The sequence below is a fragment of the Eschrichtius robustus genome, chromosome 9 (genome assembly GCF_028021215.1).
Source record: "Eschrichtius robustus isolate mEscRob2 chromosome 9, mEscRob2.pri, whole genome shotgun sequence".
In the NCBI taxonomy this organism is placed as follows: domain Eukaryota; kingdom Metazoa; phylum Chordata; class Mammalia; order Artiodactyla; family Eschrichtiidae; genus Eschrichtius; species Eschrichtius robustus.
In genome coordinates this window covers 27686023-27713695 of record NC_090832.1, presented here as the reverse complement: position 1 = coordinate 27713695, position 27673 = coordinate 27686023, and the positions used below count along the sequence as shown (strand labels likewise).

At 35.9% G+C, this 27673-nt stretch overlaps 2 protein-coding genes across 8 annotated transcripts in view; both read right to left on the bottom strand.

The window, feature by feature from the left end:
* The window catches only part of MTFR2 (mitochondrial fission regulator 2), a 50233-nt gene extending 48142 nt beyond the window's left edge, over positions 1-2091 (bottom strand). For 2 of the 3 annotated variants that reach the window (XM_068551343.1, XM_068551344.1), the window contains exons 1-2: positions 1888-1969; positions 1145-1257 (exon numbers count right to left, since the gene is read on the bottom strand). In XM_068551343.1, coding sequence (XP_068407444.1) covers positions 1145-1207 — 63 coding nt within the window. In that variant the 5' untranslated portion in view covers positions 1208-1257; positions 1888-1969. Of the gene's footprint in view, positions 1-1144; positions 1258-1887 lie in introns of all 3 variants that reach the window. The other variant, XM_068551345.1, reaches the window with a different exon arrangement.
* Positions 2092-11538: 9447 nt separating this feature from the next.
* Positions 11539-27673, bottom strand: part of BCLAF1 (BCL2 associated transcription factor 1) — a 30011-nt gene continuing 13876 nt past the window's right edge. For 2 of the 5 annotated variants that reach the window (XM_068550873.1, XM_068550874.1), the window contains exons 7-13: positions 26709-26814; positions 25528-25612; positions 22784-22959; positions 21501-21681; positions 20275-20421; positions 14358-14570; positions 11539-14192 (exon numbers count right to left, since the gene is read on the bottom strand). In XM_068550873.1, the coding sequence (XP_068406974.1) occupies positions 14187-14192; positions 14358-14570; positions 20275-20421; positions 21501-21681; positions 22784-22959; positions 25528-25612; positions 26709-26814 (914 nt within the window). In that variant the 3' untranslated portion in view covers positions 11539-14186. Of the gene's footprint in view, positions 14193-14357; positions 14571-20274; positions 20422-21500; positions 21682-22487; positions 22651-22783; positions 22960-25527; positions 25613-26708; positions 26815-27673 lie in introns of those variants that run through there. The other 3 variants (XM_068550875.1, XM_068550876.1, XR_011074917.1) reach the window with 2 other exon arrangements.

Below are 27673 nucleotides of genomic sequence, written 5' to 3'. Positions count from 1 at the left end.
GGGTTAAGCAGTTTTCCTTCAGATTGATGGCCTCTCTCAAATTCTTTTCACAAACTTTTCAAAAGAAGGTTGCTGATGCCACTTCCCTTCCTCAATCATTCTTCAAACTACTATAGTTCAGCTGCCACTCTCCACCTACAGAAATCCCTAAAGGCATCAATAATCTACTGATAAGTAAATCTTCAACAATCACTCAGTCTTTGTTATCTTTAATCTCTTCAATTCTGAAATTCAAAATGCTTCAATAACATCCAGTGACATCCTCCATTACGTCATCAAAGTCAAATATCAAAAGAATGTGGATAACTCCAAATCTGAATCTCTTTTCTTTCCTACATTCCAGAACCATATATCCAATTATCTGCAGGACCTTTGTATTTATATATTCCAACAGCACATATGACTTATCTCCCTACTCAAAGTAGTTTCTCGTACAGAATTGTCCATTTATATTAATGCCTCCATCATTTTTCAACTTTTGTTTAAAACCTTTTAATTATCCTTGTCTATTCTAATTCACCACACCAAACAGCAACAATTTGACCATTTTCTGTAAGCCCCCCTATTATTTTTGTGTCTCTCTCATATTCAGTCCTGTATTATAGTTATCTGTATGTTTCTTATATCTCATATTATATTTTAAGCATCATGAATACAAGAACCATGTACTGCTACTCTGCATCACCTACAGAAACATGCATATTGTCTTAGATGTCATAGCTACTCAATAAGTAGACAAAATTTGATTTGCTTATACTTCTCACACCTAAGCCAACCTCTCTCCTTAATATTTATTCTGAATTTGCTGAGCTATAACTTGCCATTCTATATCCAAGTATCAAACTTAAATTACCTTAAATAAAGCCACTAGATATTTTTTAAATATTTTATCTAGGAAGGTCATGTCTATATTTTGCTTCGGTTGTATCTTTTGTTGGCATTTGACCTATCAAGTAAACAGGTTCCTGATAATCTTATCCCTTTTTTAACTCAAACTATCAAAGCTATACTAAAGGAAACTCGCCTTTGTTACACCTATAGAGAAGTCACAGTTTTGCCTTGAATGTTGACATATAAATCATTTCCAAAATAAAACCTCAAACAAATACAACAGGTTCATTCAAATCCATTAAAAGACATTTACCTGGTTTACAGGAACACCAAAATATTCCAGCATCTCTCTTAAGATACTCAATATGAATGACATTGATGAGGCAAATACAGAAGCAAATTTAAGGAAACATTGTCTCTTGATACCTTAAGGGAAAAAAAATTAGAAAACATTACTCTTGATAAATAAATAACTGCTGCACAAAATTGTATTAAATAACTGGAAAACCCCTTTCGTTACACATTACACCATCAGCTAATCTCTCTGGCCAGCATTATTTTAATGAGAGGAGAGAAAAAGAGGAATGGGGGAATGGGGAAGGGTTGGTAAAAGAAACTTCAATTTATCAGTTAAGTTGCATTAAAAATTCATAGGATTTTTTTGAGCCTCTGAAGGGACCTGGTTAATAAATATCAATCAGCGAAATGGAAACTTAGCAGGGAAGCCTTCAAGTTAGTTGCAACAGCGATGCGCCCTCTCTCCGAAAGCTTTGGGCTGAGACTCTTAGGAGGGATGAGTTCAACCCATCCTTGAAAGCAGGCAGGGGGCCCACTCAAGGCTTTGACAAAAGGAACGGTAGCTCTTCCTCACTAACGTATCGGAGTACCACCCGTCTCTCCTCGCTTATTTTAAAGAATATGAACCCCAGATAGGTGGCGTGACTTAGTCACCTAACTACTAAACAACAGGCCGAGACTAGCGCCCGGTCACATCACTCGCTTTGGTCCCAAGCTCCCTCGGCGTCTCTCCTAACCCAGCATGGTCGCCTGGCTTACCTTCCTCCGAAGCCCAGCCTCCCGGCAACCACAGGAACTTCAAGCTGCAGTCGTTAAGGAACCTTGCCGCGGAATCCGCAGAGGACCAGGCCCGGCGTGCACTCTTCCTGGTCCAGGAGCGCTCAGACGTCCACACGTGTCCGCCCGCGCGCCTCGGCTTGCCTGCCACGGGCGGTGACGGCGCCTCCACTGGCCCAGGGCTTGGCCCTGTAGCCCCTCACTCAGCCGGGGTAACTCGGCTGGAAGCGCGGCCCTCCTCCCGTGCGCCACCGAACCTGTCCCTTGCCTCCACGGTTGGCTCGCCACTTCCGCGTCCCCCGACTAAACTTAAACTCCGCGGGCCATGACCCGTGCCCGACCTAATTGGACAAGGCTGAAGATCGTTGCTTGTGACTGGTTACGGAATGACGTCAGGTTATTTACGGTTATTTAGACTGGCTACTGAGTGTCTTCCTCCTTCAAGAGGGCGGGCCTTTAGCGAGGCAGCCAATAGAAGCCTAGACGCAGCAGGTGGGCGGGGCAGGCCGCGCAGGGACGATGACGCATGCTCAAGACTCGTCTTTAGGTTTCCCGGGTGCTCTCATAATACCGGTGTCTACAGCCCAGAGTATGGAGCCATTACGGCCCTTGGATCAGGCCCACGATCCGGAGTTCGTGCCCCACACAGATCTTCGCAGGGAAAGTGTGTCATCCTCTACATACAGACCCGAAGTGGGGCCGCTCTCCCAAGTCCGCTTGCCGTGGATGTCGCGATTTGTTTAATAATTCATTCGTCTATTCAGCAAACATCTATTATATGCTTATGCGACTAGCAGATGCTAAACGCTGTCATCGAGGAATCTGCAGCATTGCAGTACTTAGAATGTTCCTTCATGAAACGCTCCAGGTTATCCAGGCTGCCAATGCTGATCTGGCCTAGCCTACGATGGTAAAGTGACCACCAAGTCCTGGCAGGTGATATCCCAATTTTCAATTCTGATCTGAGGTTACTGGCTTCATAAGAAACAACAGCTACTGGGCTTCCGTGGTGGCGCAGTGGTTAAGAATCCGCCTGCCAACACAGGAGACACGGGTTCGGTCCCACATGCCGCAGAGCAACTAAGCCCGTGTGCCACAACTACTGAGCCCGCGTGCCACAACTACTGAAGCCTATGTGCCTAGAGCCCATTCCCCGCAACAAGGGAAACCACAGCAATAAGCCCACGCACCACAACGAAGAGTAGCCCCCACTTGCCGCAACTAGAGAAAAGCCCGCGTGCAGCAACGAAAACCCAATGCAGCCAAGAATAAATAAAATTAATTTATTATAAAAAAAAACAGCTACTGCTTCTAGTATTTCAGTGAGAAATGCATTGGAGTGACATGATAATTTAGGATCAACTGTGTCTGCTGCTGACCAACACAATCAAAAAATGGGAGAATTTTTCAACTAATTTCTCTCTGTGTCCACAACATTTATTCATTAAACTAACATTGAATGTACTATGTGCCAGGCATCATTCTAAAGCGCAGGGAATGTAATGAGCAAGGCAGCTGAGGTCCTTGCCCTCCTGGAGCTTACAATCTAGTAGAAACCTCAGAGACGATTTCTCTGAGCAATATATATAAAGAGCATCTCTCTCCACTCTCTCTCCATGATTTATTTTTCCTTATAGCACTTATACCATGTATATTTATGCTCCACCTACTGCCAAACAAAACTCCAGAATAGGAAATTTGTTTTGACCCATGCTGTATCTCCAGTGCTTTAGAAGACTGCCTGGTATATTTGATGGGCGTTCAATAAAATAATTGGATAAATTATTTGAATATTTGTTGAATAAAATAATTGGATATGGGATGAGAGAAAACAGACACCAAGAATTATTTGAAACGAAGAAACTGGCAGAACAACAGTGATTATAGTGACAGGTCCAGTAGTCTAGGCTAGATAAGGATTAAAGGAGCAGGAGAGAGGTGCTGGACAAATGTAAAAGAATGCAAATGGATCAGCGACCCTACATAGCATTTTCTCAAGTTCCTTATCCTTCCCTTTTGCCTTCATAAATAATGATCTTATAGCCTCCTCCCTTTCCAATCTGATATCAAACAGCACACAATAGGTCCAAAAGGAGAATATCCCTTGAGAGCATGAGAAGGGAAACCAGTAGTACTAAAGCCTCCTTCAGGCTGCATTATTAATAGAGCTCAATATTCAACTTTGATTTAGGTAACAGCACGGTAGGCCCAGGTCAAATGCTACATCTCCATGAATGCTTTGCTGACAATTTCCCTCTAATATTAATTCTTCAGTGATCCTTCCTCCATTTTGTTTACTAAAGCATTCATACATACCACATCTTGACAACCTTTTACAAGATTTAACATTAATATTTTTCTATTACTTTTAAGTGAAATTAACTTTCGTGAACTTTTAGAATGATGCAGAATTTCAGTAAATCTTTTCTACCTTTTCTGTCACTTTCAAGTAGTGTTCAAATATTTGATGGCATGCTTTCTAAGATTTTCCTGGCTGTGTTCCCCTCCCGCAGTTGAATCTAGGCCTTCTCAATCCACCGTGTCTACCCTGCGAATTAGGATTCCACTTTCAGTACTTTCTCCTCAGTGTGGGGTCCCGTCCTTAAAATTGAGTCTTGCCTTGACAGGTCCATTTTGAGAGTTCACTGAGGTAAAGTATTCCAGTCTCTCTAATCCTTACTGTGGGTACCTTGTGCTCACTATTGGAGAGGAAAAATCCCGTTTTAGTAGGCTCACTTGAGATTCTCCTTTTCAAGCCTGTCAGATGCCACCCCAATTCTTAACTTCTACTCACATAGAAATCAGTACCAGGCAGGTTGGTGATTTGTCCCCATCCCGATATTTGTGGATTCGTGGGAAAAACTTGTCACTTAGTTTAATTGTAAATGCTGTCCAAAGATAACTGGTTTTGTTATCTAGATGTATTTTTTCCATTTTCCCAAAACCGTTAATAATACATTATAGTTAATCATCACACTATGTACTGGATCCCCGAGACCAATAATTTATTCAACTTTACAGCCAATGCTTGGCATACTTTCCCAGTGAATAAATGGAGGCTGAGGGCTGGCTTGAACAGAGGCTAGAAAGATGTGTACTCAATCTTGCCAACTGCCCAGTTGAATGCCCATTAGCCTTCTGACACAAGGCTAAGTTTTAGGTGATTAGGAGTACTGGAATTACTATAATTATCTTAAGTAATGGGGCAGGATACAATGTAACATTCTAACAAGTAGGCAATAGCCTCTCCAACCTTAACCATAGGATCTCATGAAAAGGTGATATCCAGATTAGGAGGCACATGCCCAGAAAGTTCACTTAGTTTTACATTTCAAAAAAAAAAGAAAAAAACTTAGGGCCTTTTTCCTTCTGTTCTGCTACCTATGCTTGAAACCTCTCAGGGGCGGTAGTAATGCAGTACACTTAAACCAACCAGCACTATTTAAAAGATTACATACCTCTTAAAGGTTCATTAAAACTTTTCAATTGTTTATTCAAAACTTTTAAGTATTAGTTGACACTAATTAGGACCAAGATTTTCCTTGATATTAAAATCATGTTTCAAATTAAACCGTCCTGAAAATCTCCTCTGCTTTTTGTACTGACAATAAAAATGACTAAGTAACGTAAAACACAGTTGAGACCTACTACCTATGTATCTATACCTACTATATATCTATAAATTGCTATTTACTTGTGATATATTAAAATTACAAAATCTAAGTTAAATAAGTCTAAATGCAGGAATTATTTTATTTGAACCTTTAAATAACTTATATAAAAGCCTAGGTTATTGCAGTGTTTGAATCTGAAGGTCTTATGTGTTTACTGGCTACTCATACTATTTTTGAACAAAAATATTTAGACCTGTCTAAAAGCATAAAGGTGAACCGCAGCTTGATTTTTCTGGTTGCATTATTTCTAGAAAATTCATATGACTTAATAGATTCTATACTGTTTTCTGATACAATCGTATGTCCACAAAGAGATATGCCTTGACTTTCTCAAACACTTAAAAAGAGTTGATTAAAACCTAGAACACAGAAAACATAGTTAAAGGATGTCCTTCTGGTTTTACTCTGCTTCTGGATCATCCAGACAGTCCAGTTAAACATCTTTACTCCTGATGCTTCCATTTAGTCCTTTTCATTTTTTAGCAATAATCAACTCATAATTTTCAAAACTCTCATGGTCTGAGTAACAGGAAAAAACAACTCTACTTCATAAAAATTCCAAATAACTTATTTCGATTGTCTTACAGTAGCAAATAATTTGCTACTGTAAGACAGTCATCAAAAAAATTAGCATATTTCAAAAAAGAATACAGCGTAAGTCTTAAATATTGAAGTTCATTCCTATCACATTGAAAACTGTAGCAATAATACAGCATTTTTAAAAATTATCACAGGTAATTTCAGTTGATAACATACAGTTTAATAAAGCAAGCACCTGAGAGTAAAATGTAGTTCTTAAGTAATTCAGATAGCTAGAAAAAAGTTCAGCTTCAGGTAGCCCAGTATTCCTGCTAGGGAGATATCCATATTCTCCATACTTCTATAAGCAGAAAACTATGATATTCACAAGCTGCCTACTCCTTTAATTTTACTTTTGATTGAAGTATACTTGACTTACAATGTTGTATTAGTTTCAGGTATACAGAAAAATGATTTAGATTCTTTTCCCTTCTAGGTTATTACAAAATACTGAGCATACTTCCCTGTGCCATACAGTAGGTCCTTGTTGGTTATCTATTTTGTATATAGTAATGGGTATCTGCTAATCCCAAGCTCCTAATTTATCCCTCCCCCACTCTTTCCCCTTTGGTAACCATAAAGTTGTTTTCTCTGTGGGTCTATTTGTGTATTTAAGTTCATTTGTTTTTTTTTTAATTTTTATTTATTTATTTATTTATTTATGGCTGTATTGGGTCTTCGTTTGCTGTGCGAGGGCTTTCTTCAGTTGCGGCAAGTGGGGGCCACTCTTCATCGCGGTGCGCGGGCCTCTCGTTATCGCGGTCTCTCTTGTTGCGGAGCACAGGCTCCAGACGCGCAGGCTCAGCAATTGTGGCTCACGGGCCCAGTCGCTCCGCGGCATGTGGGATCCGCCCAGACCAGGGCTCGAACCCATGTCCCCTGCATTGGCAGGCAGACTCTCAACCACTGCGCCACCAGGGAAGCCCTGTATTTTTTTTTTTAAGATTCTACATATAAGCAATATCGTATGATGATTCCTAGGTCCATGTTGCTGCAAATGGCATTATTTCGTTCTTTTTTATGGCTGAAATATTCCATTGTGCATATATATCACATCTTCTTTATCCATACCTCTGTCAATGGACATTTAGGTTGCTTCCATGTCTTGGCTATTGTAAACAGCGATGCTATGAACACTGGGGTGCATGTATCTTTCAGAACGGTTTTCTCCATATATACGCCCAGGAGTGGGAGTGCAGGATCACATGGTAGCTCTATTTTTAGTTTTTCAAGGAGCCTCCATATTGTTCTCCACAGTGGCTGCACCAATTTACATCTACATTCCCACCAACAGTGTAAATGGGTTACTTTTTCTCCACACCCTCTCCAGCATTTATTATTACTAGACTTCTTGATGACAACCATTCTGACCCACATGAAGTGATAACTCGTAGTTTTGATTTGCATTTCTCTAATAATCAGCCATGTTGAGCATCTTTTATGTACCGTTTGGCCATCAACATTTAGGTCTTCTGCCCATTTTTTCATTGGGTTGTTTTTTTGATATTGAGCTGTATGAGCTGCTTGTATATTTTGGAGATTATTGTTAATTGGCTTATACCAATCAAATCTCTTGTTGGTCGCATTGTCTGCAAATATTTTCTCCCATTCTGTAGGGGTTTTGTTTTGTTTGTGGTTCCCTTGCTGTGCAAAAGCTTTTAAGTTTAATTAGGTCCCACTTGTTTATTTTTATTTCCATTACTATAGGAGATGGATCCAAAAAGATATTGCTGTGATTTATGTCAATGCCTACTCTTTTTTAAAATATCTAGTTATCAAAATTAACTCACTGAGTCAACAAAAGTCTATATATCTATGATTTTAATCTACTGGCTCTGGTTCTGCCCTCTAAATATGGAACATGTTAAAATGATGAGGCTGGGCAAAGTGGTATCAAATGCTCTTCCTGGTCCTATTTGATCCGAATTTTACTCTATTTCCTCTTCTAAGGGAAAGCCCTTTAAGTACTTGAAGACTGCTATCAAGGACTCATCCCAGTCATCACTTTTCTATAGTAAACATACCTTTTCCAACTATTCATATGACAGTATTTCAGACCTCAAGCTTCTGGCTCTCCTTCAATATACTAAATGTTTTCCCTTAAAATCACAGTACTCCAAAACAACACACAAGAGGTAACTTGAGCCGTGTATAAAAAGATTAAGGTTCCAACTCTTCTATTCATAGCAATCTGAACTCTCTCCTGTTCAGCTCATTTTTAAGGCGGCTTAGATTGACTTAAGTTTTAGCAGGAGCCGTTAACTGACTTATACCAATCAAATTTCTATATATGCACACGCAGTTAACATGCTTTCTTTTATACACTCAAGGAGCATTTATTACATACCTACTGTATGTATGTCTTACACAATACACAATGCTAAGTGCTGAACATTTATTCTAGCAAAGCATGACACATAAACAGAATAAGCTGCCAGCCCAAAAGAGGAATTTTTAGGTTTTTTGGTAGGGTGTAAAGATTTTAAGATAGGTAAGTGAACAAGGAGTGGGATAAGGCAAAAGAAAAAAAAAAAAAGCTGCTTACAGGAAATTCCTATAGTTCATCCTAAGCTTTAGGCAACAAGAAGTCATTGAAGAATTTTTAGCTTAAAAAAGACAATTTTCAGTTGAAAAACATCCCACAGATGGCAATTAAAAGACGAAATTTAAAGGTCAAGGTGTCCAAATCAGAGGACTATATATACTGCAGCAACTGGGGCAAATGATGAGCATCTTTACCACAGTTATCACAGGGGTGAAAAACAGCCAATACGTTGATTTTGAAAGTTGAGTATCACCAAATGAAGGCATAAAAAAATAACTGTATACTGACATTAACCAGTTAAATTCTGTATTGTAAGTATCTTTTTATGTCTACATTTGGTGATACTCAATCTTTCAAAAAAATTCCAAGTGTATTTAACATTACCCTCATGGCAGACTTAGAGGTACCCTGGAAGCTTAAAGTTTCTAGGGAATTCCCTGGCGGTCCAGTGGATAGGATTTGGTGCTTCCACTGCCGGGGCCCGGTTTCAATCCCTGGTCAGGGAACTGAGATCCCACAAGCTGCGTGGCGTGACCGAAAAACAAAAGACTTCTAGTTTTCCCTTTCCAGTACAAGACAGAAAAAATTACAACCTCCCATAACCAAGGACTAGATTGGGTGAGAGTGGTATTAATTTTAAGTGGCGCTTTACAAGCCACGGAATTTGCAATTACTATGACAATACCAAGAAGTTATCATTGCCAAATACAGAGTTCATGCTGTGAACGTACATCCTTTCGTCACCTAACTGTACGGTGTACTTACTATCATCTACTTATATTTTGCTCTTCCTAATTTATTTTTTGGGGTATTATTTTTCGGGGGGGGGGGTTGTTTTGTTTTTATTTTATATTGGACTACAGTTGATTTACAATGTTTAGTTGCAGGTGTACAGCCAAGCAACTCAGTTATACATACACATATATCTATTCTTTTTCAACTTCTTCTCCCGTTTAAGTTATTACAGAATATTGAGCAGAGTTCCCTGTACTAATACAGTAGGACTTTGTTGGTTATCTATTTTAAATATATATCATCTACTTTTATTAAAAGGAGGGCTCATTACTACTGAATCAGGAAGTTGGGCAACCCTAAGAGATTACTAAGAAAAATCTGATTCCAATTCTTAGGAGAATACCATTAAAACCACTTGCCCAACCCTTTTCTACTTGCAAGAATCAAGATTATCGTCTGCACTTTAAGAGCACTGTAAATCAGCTCACTGTTGTGAAATACCTAAAACATCCTTGGGAAAAAAATCTTTCTTATGTACAGATCATTATAATTAAGACACACTGTTTGGAATTTTTCTCCTACTAGTGGTGGTAAGTGGCATCCTAATGCCTGTTCTTTTTTAACCAGTGGGATCCATTTTTAAAAGCTAAAGTACAAGGAGGTAATACAACAATATAAAGAGAGCTAGCACACTTAGTGTACAACTTTGGCTTCACTTGCATAATTGACACACTAATCATTACTGAATGCTTCTAAAACATGAGTCCAGCTCATAAATTTACACCTCTACTAAAGCTCTCAAGTCAGACAATGGAATACAATAACTAATTTCAATATATTCCTGAATTCCAAGAAACTAATAACTTTTTCACTTAAAACTTCATTAACATAGACTCCAAATTTTTAACATCTACCTCAATAAACCGAACAATTAGACCCTTGACATTCAGATTTAACAATAATGGCTTCAACTATTTGAGAACCCTAAATGTATGTAAGAGATAATATTCTAAAATTTTATTAAAGGATGTATCACAATCTACTACTCAGACTGAGTCTAGTCAAATACCATCCCATGAAGGTGAAGTTTATTTCTCCATGTCCCTTCCCTATTTAGCACCTTCATAAACTTAGGTCTCTGTACTTCTCTTTCTGAAAGTGAAAGAAATACTGTTCCATACGGAACAAAGTATTTCCCAAAGGGATTCCAGTTGAAAGCCAAAGAGAGGAATTCCCTGGCGGTCCAGGGGTTAGGGCGCTGTGCTTCCACTGCAGGGGGCAAGGATTGGATCCCTGGTCAGGGAACTAAGATGCCACATGCCGTGCCCAAAAAGAAAAAGGAAAGAAAAAAAAAAAAAAAAGCCAAAGAGAAAAAGAACAAAGCAACTAACTCTCTTTAAAAATAAATGTCCCTAATAAATAAAATAGCACACTTTTATGTAGGTAACTGGTACAGTGTTAAAATTACCCAGTATAGTTCAGCATACATGTACAAAGTTCTTACTTCTTTAACAAAGTTTTAAAGGAATAACTTGTCATTTGTACTAGTCAAAATGTATCTGTCTTAGCACACAAATTTCTGTGAAAATGCTTGTTTAAAGTCACGGAATGGTTCACTTTATACTTCAAATAACTCAGAAGAGGGGCATGGTAAGAATCACACCAGATCTAACTCAAAGTGAACAAAGACTAAGTTAAAAAACAAAAAAAACAAAAAAAACCCCACTCTTTTTAGTTATTAACTGACTACTATTTCTATAAAGAAAGAGAAGTAATGCTGATTTCTCCATCATAATATTATGGCTGACAAGTTCCTATAACGGGAGGGCTAGACTAGAAGTCTGAAACTCCTGTATTCGTTAACAATGGCTTAGAGTTACCCACTGTAAAATTTTCCATTTTCCCAGGAGAAAAAAGAAAAAATAAATGGGGATTTGAGCAGTTTTATAAAGTATTTATCAACCCTCACAAAGCCACATCATACCAGTAATTTTACTAACAGATAAGCTGGTATTCTAAAATGAGACATAAGCCACTGACATCAGTTGTACAGAACACACACAGAAATAGTCTCAAAATCAGGTAAACAAACAACAGCTATTACCACTTATGACATTTTATTGGCATATGACAATTTACAAGGGTCCCTGTTGCATTATACATCACACTAAGTAAGAATCATTTAGCCATCTACATTCATTCTTGCTGGATATATTTTTACTCAAATTGTAACTGAATTCCCAACACATGATTTTAACTGTGACAAAAGGGAAAAACAGTAATTCCTTAAAGTAGGCTGAAATTGGAAAAACAAATTTTGCTTTTTTAATTAAAATTCCTACGATGTTGAAAGGTGTACACACCTAAGGACTGAGTCATGGCCTTCTTAAAACAACTTTCTTAATCCTTTCTGGAAATACCCTTTGGTTCATTTTTATTTTCCTTCTCTAAGCAAAAGGAAGTCTGTTAATGCAGGTTATCAAGGAGTTACTATTTTCTAGCACTTGTAAACAAATATCCTTACCAAGAGGAACCATTCAGCTTTTATAACATGTCATGAAGTAGGGTGTTAAATTGCAGTTAAAAAAATTCACACAGGCTACTTCTTATATGCTTGGCTCTAAACAAAGATAACATCCACAATGGCATTCTATTGCAGTGTTTTCACAATCACCCTTCCTACTATATTCTAATAGGATACTCTTTCCTCAATTTTATTTAATAAAAGTAACCAAATCAGTAACATATTTGGGTTAAAGCAATGCATTTGCACTTAAAATATAACCTGCTGGAAGGACTTGGGTAGCTTTATTCCTACTCCCTATTAAATAATTTCTCAGTAGGTTCCCCTTTCCTGTTGTCTTATATGGAAAAGCAAAACTGCACATTTATAGATATACATAGAGATTCAGTATCTAACCAAATAATAACTGTTAAAATAAAAGCTACATTTATTTGTATAAAACAAAATTGTCGTGAAAATTCTCCTGTGTCCGAGATCAAATCCATGTTGCTTTAGTATGTAATTAAGTATTATTCTGACTAGGAGAGTATTAGTTATGCCCTGATTAATGCAACACATACTTGCTTTGACAGTATTTCCTCTGCTCAAACAATTCAGAAAGACAAAATAAAAATAACCATGCAATACTTAAGGATCTTAGGGCCATGAACATCACATATACTGAATTTTGTTTTCATGTTTTTCCCTCATACACCTCTTAGCTAATGCCTCTGACTGCAGTTAAGGTGCTAGAAGAGCACCTGTAAACCATCAGTGAGGATGAAAGAGCCATACACTTAAGATGTTCAAAAGTTTACACTAACAGAATAAGCATTATCTCCTTTTAATGCAAACATAAAAACTAATTCAGTTGCTGAATTAACAAGTGAAATTTGACTACTTTTATATATGCTCTAAGAGCAGACAGACTTAACAAACACTGAAATTTACTATTTTGGATTTTCATTCCTTCTAAGAGATATCATCATAAACATAAAGGCAATTCACATTTGAAAGATTATCTTCCTGAAGAATAGAACCCTTGGGAAGAAAAAGAAAACCCATTTTACAAACTGCAACTGAAATACGGAAAAAAATAAAAAACAAGTTAGATCAATGCTGTGACAAACTTCCTGTCAGATCTCTTTATTGGTGACATATGAAAAACAAGTTACTTAAAATACTACTAATGAGCAGTATATTCTGTTCACCTATTATTCCTTATGGTTAGATTACAAACTAATGATTTGGCTGTCCAAAAGCTCAAATAAATATGTAAGGTACGACATCAGGTACACGTCTTTTTAATGTATCAAGTTACTCTGCAGAACAATCCTCTTCCATACCAATGCCAGGATTACAGGTTTTGTTCTGTTTTTTTAAAAGTCTAAGATGTTCGGTAGGAAGGGGGTTTTTATTTGTACTATTGCAAACCAGTCTCCTCTCTCAAACAACAGCTGATATCTACGACCATGACTCAAACTTTCAAAGAAGAATAGAAAAGAGAATATTGAATTTTGAACTCAAATAGTAAAGGCTCCTAAGAATGGTTTGTATATAGGCCACTGCTTGCTTTCAGTTAAAAAAAAAAAAAAAGAAAAATATTCTCATACTTTTCAATCTAACTTTTAACAGCTTGTACTTTTTTCACTATTGGCAAAGTTTCTTTTTCCTTCTTAAACATTAGCTGAGGTGTTAAACTAGCTTAGTTTACCAAAATAACAACTTTTTCCATGGTACACTTCAAAAATTAGTCACCCTACAATGTAGTGTGTTTGAATTAAGGAGAATGTTAAACAGATGTATACAGTTAAAATAGTTAGTGTGGTTTCTATAAACAACTGCTATTCAGGGATTTGTATGTAGAGCTAACGTTTACTTCAGAATAAACATTAACAAACAGGGAGGGAAGAGAATCAGAACTTTCACAGAGCTGTACTTGACCATATCTTATAGACAAAGCAGAATTACAATGCATGTAACAAAAACAGTAAAAGTATTTTTTTTAAAAGTTGATAGTTACAAATATGGTACGTAACAATTTTCTACTTTATTTCAGTACAATTTTCAACATACAGTCTACTATTTTTCAGGATATTTGAAGACTTAAAACAAAATTTCTCTAGACTACTTGCAAACAGTAAAATTTAAGTAAAATGCTTACATTCTTATTCGAAAACAAAAATCATGTAAAAAAATGGTGGGTGCAAGTTCTGTTCTCTGTTGCAATCTCACTTCAGATTTACTATTCCTAAAAAAAAAAAAAAAAAAAGAGAGAGAAAGATTAGCAAAGATATGAAGAACGAAAATGATCCAAAATAATCATTGTTCCTAAAAATTAAATAATTAACTAACTGGCCCACCAAACCCATACATAAGAAAATGTAAGAATCACTAACAAGTTGGAAATTTCTACCTTTTCTTCTTTGCGTCTGTCCTTCTTTTCTTCATTATTTTCCATGGTCTCTTCTTCATCTTCAACAATCCCGTCCCCTTGATATTTGTCATGAGTCCATTTTGGACTGCTACCTGATTTTTTGAAGTTAAAGCGCCCTCTGCCACGTTGAAAAGTACCACGACCTCTTCCTCTTTTGGCCCAATAATCCACACCATCATCTCTGTCATCATGCTACAGAAAGGTTAAAAACAATCATCAATGAAACGTCTTCCTTGTAAGGAAGATGATTATATCCCCAATCATAAGTCATAGTATAAATTGTCTGAAGATTGGGTAAATGAGATTGGTGCTGTTCTAAAACACAAAACAAAACCAATAAAACTGAATTTCTCAACAAAAACATACTCCATCATGAAAGCAAATAGTTACATCCTACTGCTTAGTAACCCAAGCATCTGAGAGCTGCCCAATTTTTTTGGAAAATCTCAAGTGCTAAATTGCTACCAATTTTCAAAACTTTTACTTTTTTGCTTTCTGTTTTTATTTCAGTCTAAGTCCACTTATTAATATACTGTGTATAAATGATAAAATAACCGATATTTTTCCCAAAAAAATTACCTCAGTCATAAATATGCGACAAAGCATAAAAATATCATTATCAGTAACATTTACTAAATAAAACAGGTGATAAGAATTATAGTTTACATATAGCAACAGATTTTTAAAATCCTACTGAGATTTAAATCTAAATCAATGTATATTACACATTAGTCTTCTTGGCAAGGAAACTTCACAAGCCAAATCATGATGGCGTGGTCCCTAGAGTAATATCTCAACTTCTTTCTTCTTCACTAACCTAAAATACTGCAGTTATTACAGCCCAACCTTAATTTTGCATTAACGGCATCCAAAAACAGATGTTCCCCAAGTTTCAAATTGTTCCTTTAATCAAAACATCTGCAAAATTGAAAAGTACTTGACTTTGTCGATAGCAGAAGAGTATTACATCCCAAAGTACAAAACAAAAAGCCAAAGTTCTCCTGTAATGTAATTTAACTGCTGCCCACCTCATTTTAAGTTCGTACCTACAAAAATGGGAATGACACCCCTTTATGAGACAACAGGCGTAATGCAAACAATGTTGCATACACTGTACACAAGTACAATCTACATACATAAGTACAACTTATGGAGTACTGATATTGATCAACTGTCCAAAAGTCACTAGAACTTTTTAAATACATAATATGAACACATTTTCAAAACATGCAATGTGCCTTTGTGCATATTCATGTAATACAGAGATCACCCTCCTGCATGACTCGAAAAGTTCACACATGTAATTAACAGACTATATGAAAGAGCCCTTACCCATTTCTAATAATCTAGCTTTATCAAACCAATAAAAGATGACTAGGCAGAGGTGTGCATGCCTCAAAGAATGAACTTAGGAACTATCAAAAGTGTAAATTTCAGTATGTCAGAAAGTTCAATTGTAAACCCAAAATAAACTTTTAAAATAGTCTGCCACTCAAAATATGCACACACAATTACATAATTTCAGGCTCCCTTTTGGTATTAACACAACTAACTCTATATAGCCTTTATGCTTTCTTGTTTGTGGTATTTACACAGTATTCCATGGATTTGTAGGAAGAAGCAAACAGCCATTGAAGCCAGAGGCATGGGTTTAAATCTTTACAGAAACTGTGTGACTTTACTTCCTCATTTAAAAAAACCAGAGATAGCCTTGAAGGAACACAGACGATCTGTAAAAAAGTGCCCAGCCCAGTGCCTGACAAGCAAGCAATCAATGGTGGTGATAATGTTTATATGGTGCTTATTACTCATCTAATTCTCACAACCCTGCAAAATACTGTTACTAACCCCATTTTAGATATAAAGAAATTGAGGCACAGAGAAAGTGAGTAACTTGCCCAAGGCCACAGAGTCAATCTTTTCCACTGCCCCTTATGCCCATCATCCACAGAATACGTTTTCTAGGTATCTTGGTGACAGTAAATAGTTACCATATGAGGTAGCTAAGAGCTGAAACAGAAAAAGCAGTGGCAAAGCTAGACACTAGTTAAACTAGCAATTACTTTTAAACATACAATCATCTGAAATTAAAGAAAACAAAAGCTCCAAGATCACACTGTATTTTTCAGAGGGTATCCTGGCAGCTACCTAAGTGACATTTTGATGTTAAGCATACTAACTTTTTTATTTTATTTTATTTTATTTTTTAAGTATTTGTTTTTATTTATTTATTTATGGCTGTGTTGGGTCTTTCATTTCTGTGCGAGGGCTTTCTCTAGTTGTGGCAAGCGGGGGCCACTCTTCATCGCAGTGCGCGGGCCTCTCACTATCGCGGCCTCTCTTGTTGCGGAGCACAGGCTCCAGACGCACAGGCTCAGTAATTGTGGCTCACGGGCCCAGCTGCTCCGCAGCACGTGGGATCCTCCCAGACCAGGGCTCGAACCCGTGTCCCCTGCATTGGCAGGCAGATTCTCAACCACTACGCCACCAGGGAAGCCCCCCCTTTTTTTTTTCCCCCCCCCGCGCCAAGAGGCATGCAAGATCTTAGTTCCCTCACTAGGGATTGAACCCATGCCCCCTGCAGTAAAACCACGGAGTCCTAACCACTGGACCGCCAGGGAAGTCCCTAAGGATACTAACTCTTAATCCTCAAATTCTTACATCCAAGATTTTAGTCTTATTACAGACTAATTAAAATTAATTACTTCATAGATGTCAAAGAGGATGTTTGATATTTGTAATACACAGCCAACAATATGTTAACAAAGGAAGCCATATCAGAACCAAGACCTTCTGAATCCTCTGATCTCTTCTCTATAGAATGATCAAGTTTCAAAGAGTGAATTTATTAAAGGGCCAACCCAAACGTCCTTTCCCACAAGGGATTTTCTCTTCCTCAGATGACATCAACTCAACATGGAGAACCTGCCCATTTTAGTACTTTCCCACTTGCTCCAACTCTTCACATACTCTCACCTCTCCAGAGAATTTCAGGTTCTGAAGACTATTATCTTTCCTGGAATATTTATTACTGAAAACATTACCTTATCTTTGCATAAATCAAACTTCTGAGAAGGAAAATTTCAGATTAAGAATGCAACAAATCTTACTACTAAGAATGCAACAAATCTTACTACTACTCAGTACTAGAGGAAAAATGATACGAGCTTTAAGAACCTTCTGGAGCCCAAGGCATGGGTTCAAATCCTGACCCCACTCCTACTGGCCATGTACCTTTGGTCAAGCTGCTCAATCTCTGTACCTCTCTCTGCGTTTTTCATCTATACAAGTGGAATAATGGTCTTACCTCAAAAGGACTTCATAAGCATGAAAATAAATTCATATATGTAAAACACTTGGAATGGTGCCTAGCATAGTATACGCTCAATAAATGCTATCCATTATTATTACTAAGTATTAAATGTTTCATTACTGTGGACAAAATTTCCATGTTTGTCAAAACCTAGGGGAATCTATAATTTTCAATTTCATTTAGTCTCAAAAATTTTTAAATATTTCTATTCTCAACACTAGTTGTCTGAAAAGTCAGACCTATTCAGACTACGCAAAATATTTTAAATTTAAATTCCCAGGTAAAAACCAGAGTTGTCATTCCAATAGCTCATTAATTAAGAACAAAAATAATTAATTTTGGAAACTGATTTATAAGAAAAAATGTGATGTGTTAAGTTTACTTCTAGTGACATTAGTCTGTGACAAATGCACGTGTATGTCTATATTTATATAGAAATGGAGATTTTAAAATATAACCCAGAATAGCAACATATAAAATGTTAAATAACACTTCTTAATTAGTACAACTAACGCCTAGCTATATATGCCAATAAAAAATAATTATGTCCCAATTTAAGACAAAAACTGTGATACTGGAGACTGAAAGAACACCATAGAAAAATGAAGGTCTGGCCTAAATTAAATATTCGTAAAATGTTTAAGGGTGCCAAACAATTACTATCTACTTGTTCACCTCTCATTTCCCTCTTAACTTTTTGTCCTTTCACATTTGCTCTATTTGTCTGGCATTTTTACAATCACTCACTCCTCACCCCACCTTCGCAAGGCTGGCCTTTTAATCTCTTCTGACTGGGTGATCTTACTGTGGCTTTGTGACTATATGATGGCTCCTAGACTTTTTCTCTCTAGATCTGCATTAGCAACTGCCTACTGCACATTTCCACTTAGTTTCTGCCCGGCACTTCAATAACAGAACTTAATATTCACCTCAAATTAGCTGCTTTCCCCTTTATTCCCTATCTTTGAGAGATTCCATCTTCTCACTACCAACACCCAACTAGTGGCTCCCTGAATAAGCCTTCAAAAATGTTCCTTAAACTCTTCTCAAACCTATAGCCCCTTAGTTCAAACAATTATTTCCCGGATCTGTTTGTCACAACCATGCTTTTCCAAACTCTGCTTAACATCCAAATTTATTAAAGTATTATGGCCTTCCAAAATTTGGCTCCTACTTTTTCTTAACTTTCCCAAACTTACACCAATCATCTAGCCATCTGAGTACTGGAGTTCTCTAAAGAAATTTCACTCCTGCTTTCTTACAGTACACCTGCTCATCTTTTAAGCTCAAGATTCAATCCAAAATCGTCTACGAAGTCTCTCCTAATCAGTATCTCCTTTGCAATAATCCACCATTTCCTCCTTGGGAGGAAATCCACCATATGTATTTAGAATGTTCTCCATTACTAGGTCTCTTAAGCCAAGAACTGAAATCATATCTATCTTTCCATCCACAGCATAAACAGCAGTCTATTCATAAATTCTTAAATCGAAAAGGAGATAGGTCTTTTAAACTTTTCTGTAACTGAATAAAATGGCTTTCACTTTCCAGACTGTCAACTCAAGCATAAATTTCTCCTCACAGGAACATATGTTGTGCAAACATTATGCTTAACTTTTTCAGACTCTTGGTCATTAAAGTACCCCAAAAAGAGGCAAATGGAAATTAATTTTTGAAACAGCTACAATGCTCATTCTTCAAACAAAATATAGATCTACTTCAGAATACAGCTCTGTAGCTCCAATTTAGCTGATGGCATGGTCATTCAGGTTTATTCAAATATATTCATAAAAAGCCAAATGAAAGACACATTTCTATAAAATCCAGTACTGTTCTCCTCCTTGCTTCGACAAAACAATTAAGTCTTCAGAATAGTCTCTAAAACATGACTTCCCTGAGAAGCTATGACAAAGATGAGTATTCTGGTAATAGTTTTTGGTATTTTCTCAAGTTTCTATAATACAGGAAAAAAACCCTCTTCTCCCATGCCAAAGTGCAGAAAATTTCCATCATTACCTAGAGAATCTTTCAGGATCCACCTCCTCTGGCTTCATCCCTTATAAAACTACTTCAGAGAGAAGAGCATCACAAGGAAGCACTAAATTAATGTGTATCTAGCAACTTCTCCATAATGTAATTTTTCATCTTCCTTTTACTGCAATAAAAGTTATCAGCCTCCTGAGAACCTTAATTACATGTACTGTGAAAGAATTCTTCTCGTCTTTCAATTAAACAAATAGCTGCGATGATGAAAAGTAAATCTTAATGAGAAGCTTCTACAACTTTTACCGTCTTATAGACAGATACAAAACAAGTTACTGTTCTTCTCTGAATGTGGCTATCAAATCAGGTATATTTTTACTTTACCCTGATCAGCCCATAGGTGATATCAATAAAGTATAAACAGGACTAAAGGGACCCACATTTTCAAAACTTCAAAATCTGGGTAATGATTTATTTTAAAAGTTTCCTATATGATGGTGAAATCTTCTCATAGTAGTGGATACCTGTACTCAAATGTATTCACCCAGTATGCTTTGAAAATTAATGCAAACCAAATAAATAGAGATTTCTAACACCCACCAAGAAGTACTTCTTGCTCTTTGGGGTATATTCTGGATCCCATTCCTCTTCCTTCGGTCTCTTTTGAAAAGTAGTATTTGAGTTGTTTGGACCAGTATTTGTCCCAGCAAAAACTCCTCTGGCTCTTCCTCTGCCTCTAATTCGAAACTGATTAACATTAACAAAGTTGTTTAGTAATGAAATCAAGAGGTATTAAGTTACATGCAAACTCTTAATTTTACTGCAGTAACAAAAAACATTCCCTAATTTCTTTCCTAAATCTCAACTTCATGGCCACTGAGGCCAGTAAGGAGGCAAAAAATTCTGCCTACTGAAAGCTGAGTAGCTTAAGAAGAAATGCAGTCAACCTAATTAGTTGACAGTGCAGTCAGAATACTGCACTTTCAAGGCCTGAACTAAAATTTTTAAATAATCAAGTTGGTTTGTTTCCCTTCTACTAGTCAAAAGAATTGTCTAATTCCTAACACTAACATCCCAAGTGTTCAACTACACCTATCACCATATAGGCAAAGCTCTTCTCTTTCCCAAATGATCTAATTAGTGAACCCCACTAATAACCAACTGCATACTTGCTCAAGGTAGGAATCTGAATCTAGAAATTAAAGAGTCAAGAAGATGCACTACTATGAAGTCATTAAATTAACAATTGTTAACAAATTTATGGAAACAAGGGAATAATGCATATGCTATGTAGAATAAAAAAATAAGATATAATTTCTATGATTGATACACGGATAAACAAGAACTTGAATAGGCAAAAATGAAAATAGCTGTCAATACAGAGATGAACATATGGATTTTTTTGTTTGTTTCAAGACATTTTTTTCAAGAACTAAGTGATTAAAGAAATGGATCTCTATCATTAACTTTGCTTGACTCTTGGGTCTCTAAGCACTATGTAGTTACTGATTCCAATGTTAAGAAAAGTTATCTAGTTTATATAGATGCTTCTAAATCTCAAAATGGCATTTTAGTTTTTTAAAATCAGGCAAGAACATTTTTTACTTTATATACAAAGAAAGCATCATCCCAGCTCCAGCCCTTCCTCACTCCCCCTAAATGGCATTTCTTAATGACGATATATCAAATACCATTTTATTTTTCAAGCCTATAGGAGTAATGACTCACACAACAGACAATGTCTAAAACATATATTTTACTTTCCTTATGTATAGTACTCTTAAATAAAGTTCTACCAAATGATCAAAGATAATTTTATTACTTACAAAGGTTCCTCGTGGTCGGCTAACTCCTCCAAAGCCTGAGTATTCTTTCAGTTCATGGTGAGTTTTAAATTCTTCTTCTCTTTCCTTCTTACTCTCCTTTTCTTCTCGAGAACTGGGAGAAGAAGGTGATGCTGAAGAGGATGAAGATCGAGAATGATCTTGCTCTCTACTTTTATGTTTACTGCAAAATAAAGGAAACAAAAAATGTGTGCTATTTTTAAAAAAGATAAAAAGACCCTGTTGAATCTTATAATAAGAGGGATATTTTTCAAGACAAAAAAACTATCCCCTATTAAAATTATTATGCAACTAAAATGATTGGGTGTTAAACTTTGACATAGTCTGTTTCCATTCTCCTTCCATATTCGTTTTACATCACTACTGAAAAACATGGTATGACATGCCAGTTAGAAACTAGCAGTCTGGAAACTTCAAGAATAAGGTTCAGTTCTTCAATATTTTTAACTTATTTTTATTTTAAGGAAAGGAAGAGAAGAGTAGGAAAAAGTAAGAATGGTCTTAAGGCCATGTTTCAAAATGAATGCAGTTTGTACACCCTGCGTGAGAACAGTTGATATCGTTTAGGCCATAACTCCGTTATTGAAATAAAAAAAGCATATGATATTACAAATACCAGTCATAAATTTAAAAACACAAGTAAAATCCACCATTTACCTAATGAATAGCAAGGAAAACAATCTTCTATAATATTTCTTAGTACTCCTATTATTTATTTGACTCTATGATGATCAATTTTACATGATTCTAATGCAACACCCGAAAAGGTCATACCTGCGATAACTCTTACCACTTCTAACAGTATCCATGGAAACATTACTTTGAAAATTGCCATTTCAAAAAAACTAGTCCTTCCTCCCCCCCATCTCTCCCATGTTAAACCACTAGACATCAGTTTAAAATTCTTGTACTCTGGGTGTTATGAGTTGAAAAAGTGCGGAATCAAGCATAACGAACCAAAGTTCTTACACAAACTGTTTCTAGAAATGCACTGCATTGAAGTCCAACCTCCTGATGTAGCCTGGATAATAGGACACATTAATTTGTCATTTTTTTTTTCAGTGTTAGCTTGCTATTCCAAAGTTTTTGTCCTCATCCACCATAAGCCGTGTAAAAGACAAATATATTTTTGCTGTAAAACAAATAATTTTAATTGTTTAAATTTAAACATTCGATTACACAGTCAAAATTGAAAGCAATTAAGCTGACAATTATTAAAGGCTAATTAGAAGCTAAAACCTAACTCAGACAGTTTTAACAATTACCTGTCATCTTTGTAAGATTTGTATTCCTTGTAATCTTTTGGAGTTTTTTCCTGCTTTCTTGATCCACTGGATTCCCTGGAGCCCTTGGAATCCCCCCGTTCTTTACTTCTTTCTTTTCTCCGACGGTCAATGTCATGCCGAAGATCAGCAGAATCACACCTTAATTTTTTATCTCCCTATAAAAGACAGATGTAAAATACAGATTTCAGGGAAACGATAGGGAAAAAAATACATATATATGTCGTGTATGTATGTATGTGTCTGTGTGTATATACATATATATATATATGTATATATATATATATATACACACACACACACACACATATATATATATATATACACACACAACCAAATTTTATGCCAGTTTCTAAGCTGGCATTTTAGTATCAGAAAAGAATGAATAACATACTACTTCCATATGTAGTTTTGTTTAAAAACGTACTTGATGTTTTCACTAAACATCTGTGTACACAAGTATAATGAGACTGGGGAAATTATTAAAAGGTAATCATCTTGAAAATGTCATAGTATGTCAATGCTTTTTGTTCAAAGCAATCCATAATAAACTTTCATACAGTAAAATGATACAATTACTTTTCCACTCAGCACATCCTCATTATCATCCCTCATCCTTCAAAATGGTTTTTTATATAGTTTAACAATGATAGAGGTTATACTCAGTTGTGGGTGTAGCCATCTGCCTATAAAGTTAAGGGATCCTAAAGTAATGGTTCTCATTATTTAAACCTCGTTGTCATCAAGCTCTTCCCATGTAAGTTGACCAACCCAATAAAAACCACTTCAAAAGTTAAGTATTCTGCAATTTCCGTAACATGCAAGTGTAATATGATTAATGAAACCAACTGAGGTTGAACAAGGGTAGAAACAAAGCCAGAAAGATATTATTCCCAATCCTGTACTCAGTATCTGGGCCATATACTGCCCTTTCTCAATTCAGGTATTGCAACGGACATTAGTTTAACTGGGTCACAATTCACCTCCTTCTTGTTCCATTGCTTTTTCAAATACTATATAATTTAGGAAGATGGAAAAGAGGCATCTAGGAATGAAGAAAAATTATACATCAGTAAGATGCTAAGCAATGTGGACATCCTTGCTAGTATTCAACAATAAGAAGTACTTACTCTGGGAAGTCTAGCTATAATGTTCATAAACATTCATAAAACTATAAATATATCTCCAAATGATACCAACTACTCACCTATTTGCTCCCACTGTAACAAGAAAAATCTAATCAAGAGCAAAAACCTTCCTATTCACCTAGTAATACATTATTACCAAGTCCACAAGTAACAAGATAATATAAGTGAAAGTATTTTGTAAAGGCCAAACTATATATATACACATATATATACATATACATACATATATATATATATATAAACTACATAGTACTACATATATGTTAATTGTTCACTCAGATAGGAAGATAAAGGATAAAAAGCAATGTCATATCCTCTTGTCCTTCCATTAGTTATCACTATTTTCCCTCCTCTCGATCAAAATCGGTCTGAGTAACGAAGAGAGAAGGAAGATACTCTGTCAGAGTACAAGAATAGACTAAATTGTGGGCAAAACAAAATTAACCAACATTGAACCCAAGGTATTGCAAGTAAAAGCCAAAATTAGCATTCACTTCTCAGAATCTGGTTTTCCAAGATTAATGTGCCCCATGCAAAGAAACCACTTTCTTCCTAAGCTCTAAATTTCTTATCTAATGAATAGCATGCCTAATTAAAATGGTTATATACTACAACCATTAATAACAGCTTCTAGTAATAAAAATGCCAAAACAGCCCAATTATTCAACTCTGCAAAACAGATGTATTCTCACTCTTCCTATTAGGAAACCAATGTCCAAGAAGCTAATTACTTTCCTAATATCACATAAGACAGTACTTGGTGATGGCCAGAATTGGAACCAAGCAATACGCTTCCAAGCTCCCTAGCTTTTTCACTACAACAGACAGTTGCTCCCTTTTAACCTTGCTCCACATTTCAACTAGACTTTTATGGACTGTCATATAATCTACCTAGAAAATGTCAATTTCAAACTATCAATTAATCAGAGTCCCTTAACGACTGAATTCCATACTCAGAGTCCCCCGACCCCAACGCCAGTCATTCCAGTCATTCACAGACTCCTTTCTCAAGTTTAAAAGCATTCTTCCCCCCAATCCACAAAAACAGTGACACAGTTTTTGTTCCAAATATTCATTTGTAAACCAGTTCTTAGAATGCTTATTTCTTAGTCCAGATCAAAAATGCCCAGTAGCATGGAGATTACTTCTTGTTCTCTCTGTGAAGAACCTAGAGATATTAATTTAGGCACACATAAATCACGGAATATTTATTCTGGCTCATCCATTTCACCTCTAACAGAAACCCTAATATAATTTGTATCTTTGCTTTTATAATTTTCCTTTGTCTACTCATTGATTCTTTGCCCTTTTCTTAGAACTAGTTTCTTCCTTTCAGTAGCATTTAAAAAAATTATTCTTGGTTTAACTTAGATATATAGTACAGTGTCAGCTTAATTTCTTCTAGGAAAATACACTATACACACTACCATAAATATATACACAATGTATTTACAAGTTACAGACAGATGATATCCATGAACATTTTGCCTAAACAGACTACGCTTATTAGTACAATATCATTAACTAAGCTGAAGTTAACATGAGAGAAAAAAAAAAAAAGGTCCATTCAAAACATACCTTTTGATTTTCTTCTTTAAAAACTCTCTCTTCCCCTGCTAAACGGGTGTGCTTCCTCAGGGCACTTGGAGAGATGTCAATTCTCCTTAATGTAAAATAAAGTCTATTTGTAGTCACATTAACTTTATGGTTCCACAAATTCCTAAAATTGTCCCTTTTTGTAAAGAAAATACTAGACAGTTGTTTCTCTCCCAGTTGTCTAATTTAGCAAAGCAAGATTATTAATCTAATTCCTAATAATTAAGAAATAAAAACTATATTTATTAAAAATGAATTAAAATGCTTCAACCAAATTTTTATATATAAATGAAGCCTGACCTTTTAAGATATCAAGCTTACTTTAACCACCAAAAAAGGGAAAACATGTTTTGATTAAATTGGATATTATCATTTTAAGTGTTAATCATCATACAATTATAATACATTGTGTATCAATAAATATACAAATAGGATTATTTGTTAAGTATCTCCAGTATTTTTACAGATTCAGTAGATCTTTAGTTTTATTCTGTGCCTCTCCTTGCCTTTTTAAGCTAGTGTCAGTTTCATCTTCTCAGTGCCTCTTCAGCAGTGACCACCAAAACCATACCTACTTTGTATTAAGCACCGAATTAGATACTTTATAATCAATACTAATTGTCACCACCACCCTGCAAAACAGGCACTGTTATTCTTGTTTGTAGATGGGAAAAACTAATGTTAAGAGATTAAATAACTTTTTTATCACAACGCAATTAAGTGAGAGAGCAAGGACTGGAACATAACCGTCTGACTTCAACGTTCACGATCTTTTCATGAAAAACAATTCTACCTTTCACCAAGCATTTTTATTTTACAAACTTACTGGAAGTAAATCGAATTCAAGCGTTACTTACTCTAGGCATCCAACCCCCTCTCAACATACAAATGTGGTAACTATTTAATTCCATACTGGCAAGTGACAAGAATTAGTATTTTAAGTTCTAACAACCAGTTTAAACGAAATAAAACTGAAAATTAAGAAGAAACAGTAAATTACAAACTTTTCAAGACTGGAAATATATTTATTCAAGCTATAAATCAAAGTTCATTTGTGTCATGACATCCATGTAGTTCCATATATCTTGGCTATAGTTCCAACATAAACTTGTTTACACAGTGTCTTCCTATCAAAACATTTTTACATGCCCAGTATACATTACCTGTGTATCTCAGGGCTCTTTTGCCGGGCACTATGTTCTTCAGTGGCTTTCTGATACGAAGTGAACCTCTCGTTTAGGGTCACTGCAGCTGATTTGAAGTATTGCTCTGTTGATTTAGGAGAAACACTGCCCAGTTAGTTATCGTTACTTTTAAGAGGGATTTTCATTTGTGACAGAAGGGCATGTAGCAGGTGAAAAGAAAATAAAAATACTCAAGAAACCTAGCAGAAGAGAACCAAGTGTTACAAAGAACTCCTACCCTGTCCCTTGTAACTTCTTGTACCTCAACAGGTAACTGATGCAAAGTTCCTCACAGGTCCCTGTCAATATTGCATATAGTCCAAGAACAATACATATATTAAATTGAGTCTCTAATTCCATTTCAATAATGCACTACACTTCCTCAAACAGAACAAAAAGGAATAATATGTGAATGTCCTTAAGCCTTGCCAATATGAACCAATGAAGTTAACTTCAAGTAATCATTTGCAGAAAACAAAAAATGCTACAATAACTACACAGCTAGTTTTAGTAAGCTAATCAAAGTATTTCAGCAAGAACTATGTTGACAAGAAAAACTGGATTTAAGAAAAAACTGAATACTGCCATTTCAATTGGAAAAATATTTTTTAAATCAATTGCTCCAAAACTCTGGCATCTTGGCAAACCTGACAGCACATTTGATATTATTGTCTTGTCTTTCTTTTAACAACTTTAAAATTAGTAATAGCAATACTGATTAGTTTGTAAACCATTTCAAAATATGCTGTAGATGTAATATAGAAAGACGTATAAAGTCATGAAATGTTACATTATGAAGCAAGCTATCTGCTTAACAGGTCAACATACATCTGTGTCAACTTACCGCCCAATATCCAGCACATGTCTCATAACCAATCATTAAAACTTGAAACGGCCACTACAAGGGTAGTGCCTCAATCATAATTCCATGAAACCCAGGAATT